Source organism: Poecile atricapillus, chromosome Z, assembly GCF_030490865.1.
Source record: "Poecile atricapillus isolate bPoeAtr1 chromosome Z, bPoeAtr1.hap1, whole genome shotgun sequence".
Taxonomy (NCBI): domain Eukaryota; kingdom Metazoa; phylum Chordata; class Aves; order Passeriformes; family Paridae; genus Poecile; species Poecile atricapillus.
The window spans coordinates 111,572,466-111,585,792 of record NC_081289.1 but is presented as its reverse complement, the minus strand read 5'-3'; the positions used below and the strand labels follow the sequence as shown (position 1 = coordinate 111,585,792).

Here is a 13,327-nt window from a genome sequence, read left to right as displayed (position 1 = left end):
GTGATGAGGTGAAACATCTCTGCCTTGAATTGGCTGTGACACAGGCCCAGTCATCTCAAAACGCAGCAATGCTTTTAGGGATGTGGGTGGCACCTCCCCTTATCTACAATCTCAGTGTACGTATGTCAGAAAACTTGTGGGAGCTCAGCACCTCTTTCATACAAAATTCCTCAGTGATAATGTTTAGGCTGTTTCATCGGAAAAGTATTACTGGGTTCAGAAGTCTTCAGAAATACCATTTAGTGAGTATTTATAGTGGGAGAAAGGTTATTCTGGGGCCTTAAAATTCAAGGCAGACTTAAGACCTGCTACAGTGATTTTACTTTACTGCTTAGGGCCTTTTCTCTCTCTCTCATTTCATGCTATAGTGCTGATAACCTGGAGACATAAAGCATGGCATGTAGGGAAAAAAAGTCTATTTTATTATACAAGCTGATAGTCTTAAAAAAAAGCCTACCCTCATCTGTCCAAAAGTTTACCTATTTTTCATAGCAAGGTCTCTTGATCTAGCTAACTAGTAAAGAAAAGCTATGTCTTGAAAACCTTGCCTTAATTTTGTAGATACCCAAGAGAGCAACCTACAGGATAATCAAATCTAGTCTTATCCTTCATTGCTGTTCTGTTCTTCTGGAATTAAATGTGGATTCCATGGTACAGTAATGTAAAACTCCCTGAATCCCACAGAGCACTTCACTGCATATTTCTGTCATTTTACACAAGCTCAGGAGCAGATTCATTACAGTTGCCAGAAAATTAATTGTTTGTGTCTGTGATCTCTTCAGGGAGTGTTTTTTGTTTTAATTCATTAGTCTTAGATACGCAAACACTTGCTGGTATTTTTAGGGTACACAATTGCTAAGGTACCAAAAAAAAGATTTTATTTCTGACTACCACTTTACAGCTGCAGTGGGAAGGGGAGGTCACAAAATGAGGTGAGCCACAGAGTATGTAAGCTCTGCATTTCATACAGGTTACATTCTTCTTCACTAGCTAGCAATGTTAATGGTTCTATGGCTATCATACTTCTGTCTGCACCGTTGCATGTTTTATGTAGGAATGCAGTGGGCACCAGGTAATAAAATTGCTCTGTTCATGTGGAGATGTGATGCCTAAGGTTAGTCAAAATTAAGTTCTTCAGCTTTTAATGAAAACAGAATACTGACATTTTTGAACTCTTTTTAATTCAAAAAAATTATCGAAAAAGGGAAGAAGAAAATAACTGAGAAATATTTATGACTTTTAAGTGCTTTTATAAATAGTGTTTGAGCCACTCTTTTTATAATTTTATCCAACAATAGTTCAAGGTGAGCAAAACTTTTTCCTTTTCAGATGAAAACTCAGAAATACCTTTTCATGTCCCTGTCCCTGTGGATGCAACATGTTGCAGAAGACAAACTGCAGTCTTTTACAGAAGTGCTTCTCATACAACAATTTGAAGTGAAGAACCGCGCAAAAAGGCCAGAAATTTGCCAGTGTGTTCTACAGGGGCTCATCCAGGCAATGAAAGTTCCCAACCCTGCCCAGTTTTGCTGGAGCTTCTTGTGTCAGGCTGTGGAGAAAATATATGAGCTTCTTCCAAATGAGGTTCAGGTAAGAAGTATGTATGCAGTGTTTGAACACTGTATTTTTTAATGATGGTAAGTCCCGTCTTTTTGCACTGATGCATCAGATTTGAAACATGAATTAGATGTGTACAGTTTTTAATGATAATAGTTAAAATAGCCACATAATTTCAATTTAAGTTATTTTTGGTTATTTTAGAATAAAATAATGTTGTGACAATCTAATGTGCACTCCTTCCTTACAAATTATTTGGTAATGGGAAAATACAGTATTAGTACTGAAATAAACATTATTGAAAGAGAAGAAGTGAACAATGAGAAGGTTTTCTTTTTCTCACAGAGGATTCAACTTCTCACAGTGATTTAAAGAAACTATTTAGCTGCAGAAATTACTTCCAAAGAATGGCACTTTGCCATTAAAAATAAAATAAACTCTTTCAAAGTATTCAAGTACCATTATTCTTGTAGATTGATATATGTTGAATTCCCCAGAAAATACAGAATTTCTGAAGTAGATTACATAAAGTTAGACTAGATGATAGATTAATTATTCATCATTATCATTAACAAGTTCCTAAACTCACCAATTTTGATGGTGAAGAAAGCAGGAAATAGGCTATTTAGACATGCTTTTACTTTTCTGTTTGCAGAGAAGTGAACTGGAGATGTATGTTGACGTAGCAAGATGTATTTCAGAAATGGCCGATTCAGAGATCAATCGCATTGTCCAGATCTCCAAGGTAACTACATCTTAAATCTGCTCTTTTATCACCAGATCATATGAAACAAGCAACCTTGTCATTTTTGTCACCAGACTATTTTAGCTTATTAGGACCATTTAATAGTTTTATCTGACATGTAGGTAAAAGTGTTCTGCTGGCAGTAGAGAGAAGCAGAAGTGATAAGAATCCGTATCCCAGACTTTATCAAAGCAACTGAAATACTCGTGATTTCACCTGGGAGGTTTGAACCAGAGAGTCTTAACTAACCTGGTCAGGTGGGGATTGGCCTCTTCTCTCAGGCAACCAGTCCCAGACAGGACAAGAAGACACAGTCTTAAGCTGCACCAGGAGAGATTTAGGCTGGACATTAGGAAGAATTTCTTCACAGAAAGGTTGATTAGACCTTCGAATGGGAATGTCATACTAGGGAGATGGTGGAAACATTGTCCCTGGAGGGGTTTAAGGAAAGACTTAAGACATTTAAGGATGTGACACTCAGTGCTGAGGTCTAGTTGACATGGTATTGTTCAATCATATGGTAAACTTGATAAACTCATAGGTCTTTTCCAACCTACCTGATTCTGTGATTCTGAGAATTACTTCCGTTAGCAGAGCAGGAATGGTGTGAACCAGAGTGGTGTTACATCTTCTTAATTTCAGACCAGTAATGCAAACAGAAGACTGCAGTCCTCTTTGGTTAATATACCCTCATGCTTGAAATTGGGCTGTAAATGCATCCTGGTGACTAGCTGTCCGTGAACTGGTGGATCTGTGCTTCGGTTAAAAATGTGAAATAATTGACTGAAAAACCTTTCATTCTTGACTTTATGTTCTATATTTACATTCACACTGGTGGACAAGATGACTGAGGATGATAATGGAATAAAAAAAGCTTTCATCTTGTAGCTCACCAGTGGAATCAATTAGCAATGGAATTCTTACCAGCTGAAATGCTAAGGAAATGACCTGTGTGGAAGAACTTGATGTTTTCAGATCAAGCTTTTAAAAACAAACATCTGTGATGTAAAGCCCCCTGCTCTGCTTGCTATCAGATTCACTAGACCATCAAGCATTCAAATAGGTTATGGAAGCTGAACTGTCATTTCCTTATGTTTTTCAGTTCTTACTTCACACTGGAAAACATCATGTAAGAAAACCTCTTTTTGTCACTGCAGTGCATCTGTCATGCAGGAAGACTTGTGTCCAGAACTGTTAAGCTGGTTCATTCCATTTCACAGGGGCATGTAAAATGTAAGCAGGATGAAAAGAAGCTCTACTGAGTTACACTTTGCTAGACTATTTCAAACAGTGTAAAGTTCAAGTGATATATACAGTCTTCTATTTAATAATTTGTCTTGAGGAAAACTGAGTCTACTAGTTATTCAAAGAGTTTCTTTTTTTATAAAGAGGAATGCAAAATTTACTGTTCCCACAAGAAGCATACATTTCAATTTAACCTGTTTTTAATTGTATTTGCAGAACAATATAGAGAAGGCCACGTTCATGAAAGTGTATCTAATTTCTCAAGGCAGATTGTCTCTGACAAACTTGAGTGCTGTGATTGAAACTGTGGCAGGATATCACCAGAAAGAAAATATTTTATGGATGTTCTTGCATAGTTTCTATCACACTCGCATTGTGAGACATGAAAATACAGGTAAGATTAGGCTTATAGTAAAATCAGCAATCCAATCAACAGATATTTGTGAATATACTTATACTATTAATTAATTAATTAAATATAAAATTATTTTATTATTTTAAAATAATTTTAAAATGCTTTAACTAAAGTGTTTTTAAATTTTTCCATATTAGAAACTATTGTCTTCAGAATTCTTGTATTATTCAAATACTTGTATCAAACTTTACTTTTATGTTTTTCTCCAGTTACTTCTTTTTCTGTGGTCCAGCTACAAGTCATTTGTCTCATCAATGTGGTTTACAGACCAAGTTTTAACTAGATCTGTGTCTCCCAGTCTTTTTAGTGTAGTGTTACAGACGTGCATTGTACATCAGAGACCTCTTAATAGTGCAACTCTGCTAACCTTCTGACTTAAAATCTGACTTATTGGTACGTGACACAGAAGGTGGGGGGATGTTGCCATGAACTAGGTTGAACTAGGGCGATAACTTTCTTTCCTGAACTCCTTCCACTGATTTAACACAGGAACTAAATGTCCTTTTATTCCTCTTCATAACTATAACAGATAGTCATCTGATAGGTAAATGATTTGGTTTGGCTCAGTTATGGTTCTGACAAAGCATAGGGGCTGATGCAAGAGAAGTAGGAGAATCACACAGGAAGATGAAGAAGGAAGAAACAAGGACAGAAAGATACAAGAATGAGGTCTCAATTTCATGGCAGAGGAGTCTTTGCCTGTGTTCACTGAACAACTTCAAAGCATTATATTGCCAGATGCCTTAGCTGCCAGCTGTGTTTGAAGAACTTCAAAGAGTAGTGAGCTTTAACGGAGTGAAGTGAGGATTCTTTAGGTAAAAGAGGAGACAGCATGAAAGGGGGCACTTGTAAAGATTACATGGACATAGTAATGTATGATGTAATGTGATCTTGGTGGTGAGCATGGTTTTCAGTTTCTAGGAGGTAGAACAGATTTTGGATAGCCGAACCTGAATCAATGAAATATCTTCCATCCTTGAGACGAATTGAGGGCTGATTTTATATGCATGCCTTGACTCTATTTTACTGACCCTCTCAACACTGTAAGACTATTTTCACAGTATTTTGCACATTTGAGGGAGGCTTTAGGATTCTGTAGCAGTCATACATGCAGACTTGGTTAGTGGATCCTGCAGGCTGCCATTATATGGCAAATAATTCCCAGTCAGGTTTGGTTGTTTTTATGGGTGTTCAGTGTGTTGCATGCATTATAAACAAAGTTTCTATACTGTTTAAGGGCCTATATGTTTTCAGTCAGTGGCAAAATTAATCAAATGTGATAGTGGTGTTGGTGATCCATGTTCTACAGTTAGTACTTTCTTGCTATAGTGATTTTCTGTGCTTGCTTTTAATGAAAAGCAGTGCATTCCAGTGTTTGACATGAGTCGGTGTTCTTACTCTTTTTCTAGGAGTTCTGAAAAGAATGGACTGGCTGTTAGACTTGATGGGCTACATCAGAAATGCAGCATACAGGTCAACACCCTTACAAAATGTTGATCTGAAAGAGGTAATCCTGTGAAAATGACTTGCAGCAAGAAAAGGAGGAGGTTCTGATATATTTTACATTTTTCCTCAGTAATAAATATTATTCCCCATGCTTTTGTATTTCAGAAGATTGTGATCTTACCACCACAGAGCAAATCCTCACAATTTTTGTGAATGAATGTGTATTTGAAACTCTTACTTTAAAATAAACTTTACATTTAAGTTATATTAAAACCTTAAGGCAACTAAAGGAAATAATTACTTCAAATTTACTGTATTTAGAACAATTGAAGGAAAGTTTTGAATTCGCTAAGTAGAACTGTCTAGGCAGGTCAGATTTGTTTAGCTTCTGGTTCTGAGAGTGCTTGGACAGTTTTAGAGAAATGTTTTCAGCTGTTTAGATCTTCTGTTTCAGGGCATAAAATAAGCTGCTGCTTAGATAGAAAGGCATTAATTACATTGCTGCAATATTTCCCAACCATTTATAGCACCACATGGGTGACCATCTTGTGGCCCCTCAACAGTCATGTTGCTGTGAAAAAGTTATTTCCCTATTTTAAATTAATTGTGGATCAGCTTTAATCTAAGGGATTATTTTAGAAGAGTCTGATTTTACTTTTCTTTCTGTAGACATTTTAGTTTGAATTTGGAAAGGGGCTTATGCTCTACAAAGCATGGAAGGATACTAAGAACTTTTTAGTTCTTGCATTTTGAATTTTACCTGAATTTTTAGATGATTGTTTTTAAGACCGAGTTACCGTCTGGATTTTGGTCTTGGTCTGTTGGTTGGTTACTTTTTTGGATGAGTTTATTTGTGGGTATTTTTTTTTGCTGGGGTTTTTGAATTGGTTTCTTATTTTCTTTCGTTTTTTCCTTCTGTATTATTCATTTAATAGAGTTCTTTTTTGCCTTTTTCCTGTTTAGTGCATAGATTTCCTCATGTGGCTCTTTGCAGCTTCTGTGTTGGCCTGGGCTGACCATGGTGCACCATTACTGCTTGGCCTCAGTGCTGACTGGTCACTGTGTAAACCCCACATGGTATCACCAGAATTATCTGAGGAACACATTGGCAAGAACTCCACTGACAAGTTTGCTGTGCAAGAGACTCTCACTCTCCTTCCAAATAGCCTTTCCCTTTTGCTGGCTAAAGAACCATGGAAAGAACAAACACAGAAGGTAAAATTGCATGTAGTGGTAAGCACTTTACATGAGAAAGCACCCCATTTTTAGTAGTCAGCTTGGATCTTAGCTAAGCAGTTATTTCCTGTATATTTTGTTGCATCTCGCTTGTGATCTCACGTTATTTTTAATCAGATATGAATGTAGTTTCATAGAATTTGAGAGTTGCAAAAAGAAAAATAAATTCCAAAGCTGGGAGTCAAACTCCTAAGAAAATACAGCTGGGAGAAGAGAGTTGGGAGCTGCTGGTATTAAGTCAGTATTTTAAACATTGAAAGAAGGATACTCTGCAGTTGGACACACCACACTGTAAATTCAGAGGAATCAAAGATCTTCTGCAGTGTGTGTCATTTCTTTTGAAGTGTGAGTTGAAAATAAATGTGGAAAACTTGTGCAATGCATGTAGTTCCTGTATGTGGAAGTACTGCTGTTAATCTCTAAATGAATAGTTATCCATTTTGTGCAATATGGAATCTGTTTAGAGCTGGTTTCTCTTAGCATGCTTCTGTGCTCAGAGTTATCACTGAAGTCAGAATTCAGAATGTGGGAGGAATGCAGGGGTGAGCTGTTAGTTTGCAAGTGCCTAATTAGGTTTTAAGGAAGAATGTGAGGCCTTGCCCTGAAAATCATCCTTATGAGTCTAAATACCATATTGTCATCCAGGCACCCTGCACTGCCAGAAAAAAATAACAAAAAATGAGAGAGGTCAAAAGAGGAACAAAAGCAATAAGAGTTCTGAAGGATTTGCAGTAAAACATTTGGACAAGAGACTGATAAGAAAGAATTATATTAATAGGTTAAAGGTATGAACAGGCAAGATGTAGGGAAGCTACTTAGTGTGCCTTCTACGAAGAATTATTGCTGAGGTAATGAGAAGGAACAAAGCCCCCTTCAGATCCAGCTATGGGAAGAATAGCGTTGACAGGGAGATGTACTCTAGGGTGTTTTGTTTACTTTGGGCAGAAGCTTCGTTGACCACTGCTTCTGATTAGATAACTGAATATAGCAGAAATCAAATGTTGTTTGTCAAACTGAGAATAAATCGTCATGTTCTGATACAGGGGCTCTTTTAATTCAGATTTTTTTTTTTCATATTTCGATCTTCAGTTTATTGACTGGCTGATCAATATGATGGAATGTCCTAAGGAAGCATTATCAAAATCTTCCATGGACCTGCTGAAAGGTAATATTTTTTTAATTGAGTCCTTATTTTTCCATAACTGTCAGTACAGATCAAAATGCAGTTGTTATAAGGAGTGAGGTTTTGTCTTTGAGGTAATTGTCACAGGTAAGTTGACATTCTTGTCTGTAAGACCTTAAATTTTTTGTCTCATCTGCTGATGCTTATGATGTAGCTCTTAGGGTCCAAAAGACCTAGAGGTTCATCTAATGCACAAACTTATTTCATTGATAGATCTGTCTGTTACCCTTAAAAATAAGATGCAGCATACTATTGGGAAATGCTCCAGTACTAGAATACAAATCACATAACTTAGGTGCAAGTAAAGACTGCACTGTGTGGAAGGGATAGGAGGTGAACTAGGAGAGCCTAGTAAAAGGGTTCTGAGAAAAAAGGAAAGAGAAATAAGGGTTGCTGAAAAGATACATGAAATCAAAGATGGAAAGTAGACAACATGTTGAATTATGGTATGAGTTGTAGCCTAGCATACATCCCATTGCTTACTTACATATGTAGGATCTGTGCAATTTATTTTAAGAGGACACCACAAATATTCTCAAGTGAAGTAAGTGCATTTGTACTTGTTTCCACGAACACAGTGTACTTCCTTTGGACCATCTGATTTGTCAGACCTAAACAAGGCTTCTTGACATCCAGTTATAAGTTATTTGCATGTTTAGGATAATTACCCTTGTTTTGATGTCTGCACTCTTTAGTGACTCTGGTAAATTACCCTGTAATGTCTGCTAATCTCCACCAGAAGCAATGCTAAGAGCTGTTGGAGAACCTCCTCTGTGTATCAGAGAGTTTTGATACTCACCATATATTCTCAGTATGTCCTGATAGAGATAAGTCACTGTTCCCCTTGAGCTTCCTTTTTTTTTTTTTCCTTTTACATACTAGAACATGAAACTTCCATCTGAATAACTAGACTGTGACTAGTTTGGTTACTGGATTTTGTCTAAGCGCATGATCCTTTCAAGTTGAATTAAGGAATCAGTGAGTTGTGTTTCCAATCAGTGAATTGTGCGGAGGACTTAACTTTGTGCTTCTGGTGTTTCCAGTGCCTCCTATGTCCTGGCTTGCATCATTGCTTATTGAATTTGAACTTTCTGCAATGTTGGTTGATTTGTGTGTCTAAGTGATAGACTAATTAGAAGATGATGTGATATGATTTCATTTGGAGATGTGCCACAAAGCAGAGGAGGGGCTCAGTACATCACCACAAGTGAAAGAATTATGAAAAGATTCAGTAAAACAAGAACTAAACCTATACATGTGTTAGTAAAATTGCTAGGAATAATACTCTCACCTCTTTTCCTTTGGACTACAAAACTTAATATAATTTGTCCCTGTCTTCACAGCTGCACTTCTGGCCTTGAGGTCTCTTGCAGAGTTCAAGAAGAAAGCAGTATGGACTAAAGCTTATGGGTGGTAGCTGCACATCTTACCTGATGAAGAAAACTGTCCATACTTGAAAGCGTAATATTGCTACTCAGGCATCAATAAGCTGCATTTCAAAGATGTTTCCTATCACAAGATTTTTAATTGGGTTTGGGTTTTTGCCCTTCTGCTTCATCACAAAAATATCTATGAAAAAAAATATTTTGTCTTTAACTGATGTGTTATTACATTTTGCAAATGTACTGAATCTAAAAGAGAAATATACATTCAGTTTTAATTGAGTTGTTTCAGTGACATCTGGGAACCTCAAAAGCTGGAGTGGAATATTCCTTTAATTTGTGGAAGCTTTGAAGGAACGGCTGAAAATAAAACAAATTAGTAAAACTTATTTGGATATAGCGTATTTACTAAAATATGTTTTAGTGTAACAGACTTGGAATGAGCATTATTTTTTAAATGACAATCCTTCTTTTAGTAATAACATAATGTTCTTGTGCAGTAGTGACAACACATTATGACTAGATTATGTGAGCAGGATTTCTGAAAAGGGGTGGTATACATGTCAGTTTTGCCATGGCTTTATAAAGATCATTGAAATGAGTTGATGATCCTGATGGCTGTTGTATCTGCAGCTCCAGGACAGCTGCAATTTTCTTTCCACTTGTAACCATTCTTGTCTCTTTTACACTTCTTTGCACATAACAAGAGTTTTTCTCTGCCTCTAGTGAAAAGGGACAATACAGCAACTCTTTTCCACATTTATCATCTTAAATAGATTAGCCCCTGCTATTTTCCTTATTACTTTTTTCTTTTTGAAAGAATAGAGAATTTTTCACTTTGCAATTTTGCCAAGAGTTTTTATATTTAGCAATCCTCTTTTCTGAAGTAGACAAAAAATAACTGAAAATAATTTGGCACTGTTCTCTAGTCTTTCAAAACAGTACTGCTAAGAGCATTGTTGATTTTTGATCAGGTTGAAGGAAATGTTTTTTCCATACATCTAGAAGAAACCCTCCCCATTGGAGGAATTACCTTCTTTTCAGGACTAATAACATTTCCTCTGTAAAAGAGGACTTCTTGGTCACTTGGTCTGTTCGCCCTGGAGAAGAGGGAGACTGAGGACAGACCTCATCACAGACTACAAATTCCTCATGAGGGGAAGAGGAGGGGCAGGCACTGATCTCTTCTCTCTGGTGACCAGTGTCAGGACCCTAGGGGATAGCCTGAAGCCATGTCAGGGGAGGTTTATGTTGGCTGTTAGAAGGAGATTCTTCTCCCATTGTAGTTGGGCACTGGAACAGCTTCCCAGAATAGTCACAGCACCAGCCTGGCAGAGCTCGAGAAGCATTTGGACAATGCCCCCAGGCACAAGGTGTGATTCCTGGGGTTGTCCTGTGCAGGTCCAGCAGCTAGACTTTGATGATCCTAGCGGCCCCCTTCCAACTCAGAATAATCTATGATTCCATGACTCTTTCTAGGGATACTGTGTGAAGGCTGAGCATTTCTTCTTTGATTGGGTGTTTGGAGGATTAATGCAGTACTTGTTTCACTTGTTGTACTTGTTACACTTTCCAAAATAGTGGATAGTTTAGTGGTAGTGGTAGTTTTCTGCTGCATATGCAACTCTATACTGAGAAAACTGTCTAAAGGTGAATGTGCAGAAGGACTCACTGAAAGTCCTTGTCAGTGAGTCTGCCTCTCAGTTCATGACATTTCCATTTGTGTGTATCTCTGAGTAATTTCTAACAAAGCCAAATATGTCACATTTTAATGGTTCCATCTCTAATGTACAGTTTCAAACTAACTCACAACTTTAATCATCTCAGTTTGTATGTTTATTAGTGTTTTAATTCAGATGAAATTTTGTCTTTTTTAAAGGGAATCACTGTGTGATGCCAGCTTGCTGTGTTTCAATTTGCATAGAGGACCATTAACTGAATTCCTACTGATGTGTAGTAGAAAATGTAAGCCAAGGGTCAGCATGGCCTGAGGGTCGTAATGCTAACAGAGTTGCAAAGAGCACTGAGAGTTTAGGAGAGTATCTGAAATGTTGAACATCAACACCTATGATACAAGAAATAAACAGGATTAACTGGAAGCATTTGTCACCTCCCAAAGCTATGCTGTCACTGGGATTAGTGAGACTTTGTAGAATGAGTCCAATGATGGGAGTGCTGGCATGCATGACTGTAGGCTGTTCAGGGGGAATGGTCAAGGCAGGCAAGGCAAAGGAGTTACATTGGAAGGCACAATTTTCGCTGTACATTCCTTGCAGTTAGGGATAATGTGGTTGAAAGCCTCTGAGTAAAAATTAGGGAGATGGAAAACAAAGCAGATATCATTGTAAGTGTCTACTGCTGTTCATTCAGCCACAATGCTAGCACTGATTAAATAATCTATGGGCAACAAGGAGAAATCTCTGGTCCATTGGTCTTGTTCTTACAGAATATTTCAGCTTCTGGACATCTACTGGAAATGCCAGACAACTGTGGCAAGGAAGGCTGAGAAATTCCAGATGTGTGCTGAAGATAATTTCTTGTCTCAAGTATTCATTGAGACAACTAGGAAAGATGTCCCCTCCTCTACCCCTCCCCCCATCCCCAACTTGCTGTTCATGAATAGAGAGGGAGAAGATGGGATTTTTAGGTGGCTGTTTTGGGCACAGTAATCATGAGTTTAAATTATGAATTTAAATTTTTTGGTGTAACTGAGAAACAAGTCAGCACAGTTGCTATCCTAGATTTCAGGATAACAAATCTTAAACTGCTCAGGGAGCTAGTTAGCAGTGTCCTCTGGGAATCTGATTTTCAGGACTTAGAGATCCACAAGTGCTGGTCCATCTTTAAGAAAAACCTTTTAGAAGCACAGGAGCAAGCAAATCACACTATTCCAAAAGTCAAGCAATAAGAGCAGAAGAGCAGCTTGGCTGAACAGCAAACTCCTCTTGGAACTCAGGAAGAAGATAAATGGTATGATCTCTGTAAGACAGGTCGTGCCTCAGAGGATGGTTACAAAGCTGTGGTTCCCATGTCTAGGGAGAAAACACAGAAGTCCAAATCTCAGAGTTGAAACTGGCCAGTGTTGGGTCAGATAAAGAAAGTCTGAGTATGTTTAGAGCAAGAGGAGATTTAAGGAAAATATTCAACCAATTCTTGATGAAGGTAGTCACCTGAAAAAAGGATGAAGAGAAGGCAGAAGCATTATAATGCTTTTGCATCAGTCATTAGTAACATCAATATACATTAGTCTGGTTAGTCCTCTCGGTTAGAGGACATAGAGCAGCATTGACTTTCCATTTCTGCACACTGAAACTCTAAATGAGTAGGTATATCAGTTTAATCTTTGTAAGCCCATGGGGCCTGATGGGATTTGTCCCAGAGCACTAGAAGAGCTATCTCTTGGGAGTCTGGGGAGATCCCTGCTGACCAGAAACTGGCCGACATTAATCCAGTTTACCAGAAGGGCATGAGGCAAGACACAGGCAGCTACAGACCTGTTAGTCTAATCTCATTACCAGGGAAAATTTGCAGAGATCATACTGGGTACTATTGAAAGGCACTTTAAGAACGATACAACCCTCAAGCACAGTCAACATGAATTCACAAAGGGAAAGCCCTGAGTAACTCATCTGATACCCTTCTATGATACAGCCACCCACCTGGTGGGGCTTTTGATACTGTCCCTTATGACATCTGTCTGAACAAGCTGTTCAACAGTGAGATGAGTGGGTTCATGGTGCACTGGTTAAAGAACTGGCAGAATGGCAGAGCTCAAAGAGTTGTAGTACATGGGGTTGACAAAGTTATCCCCAGTGTTCCTCATTCAAATTCAAGATTCGAATCTAGCACCAGTTCAGTTCAATGTATTTATCCATGATCAGGAGGCAGGAGTTGAATGCACCATTAGTATGTGTGTTGACAAAACTAAGCTTGAAAGTTGCTGTTGACTCTTGAGGACAAGAGACCTTCCAGAAAGATGTGGACAGATGAGCATTTGGTTTTGATTAATGGCATGAAATCTAACAAGTTAAAATGGTGCATTCTGCATCTGGTACAGAGTAGTGCCTGATACAAGTCTAAATGGGTAGAGTGGCTGGAGAGCAGCCCTGCATAAAGAG

At 38.0% G+C, this 13,327-nt stretch overlaps 1 protein-coding gene across 2 annotated transcripts in view; it reads left to right on the top strand.

The window, feature by feature from the left end:
• The window catches only part of FOCAD (focadhesin), a 92,633-nt gene extending 83,035 nt beyond the window's left edge, over positions 1 to 9,598 (top strand). For both annotated transcript variants that reach the window (XM_058826304.1, XM_058826305.1), the window contains exons 37-44: positions 1 to 116; positions 1,330 to 1,590; positions 2,213 to 2,302; positions 3,764 to 3,941; positions 5,372 to 5,469; positions 6,372 to 6,623; positions 7,734 to 7,809; positions 9,171 to 9,598. In XM_058826304.1, coding sequence (XP_058682287.1) covers positions 1 to 116; positions 1,330 to 1,590; positions 2,213 to 2,302; positions 3,764 to 3,941; positions 5,372 to 5,469; positions 6,372 to 6,623; positions 7,734 to 7,809; positions 9,171 to 9,244 — 1,145 coding nt within the window. In that variant the 3' untranslated portion in view covers positions 9,245 to 9,598. The remainder of the gene's footprint in view (positions 117 to 1,329; positions 1,591 to 2,212; positions 2,303 to 3,763; positions 3,942 to 5,371; positions 5,470 to 6,371; positions 6,624 to 7,733; positions 7,810 to 9,170) is intronic.
• The last annotated feature ends 3,729 nt before the right edge of the window (positions 9,599 to 13,327 follow it).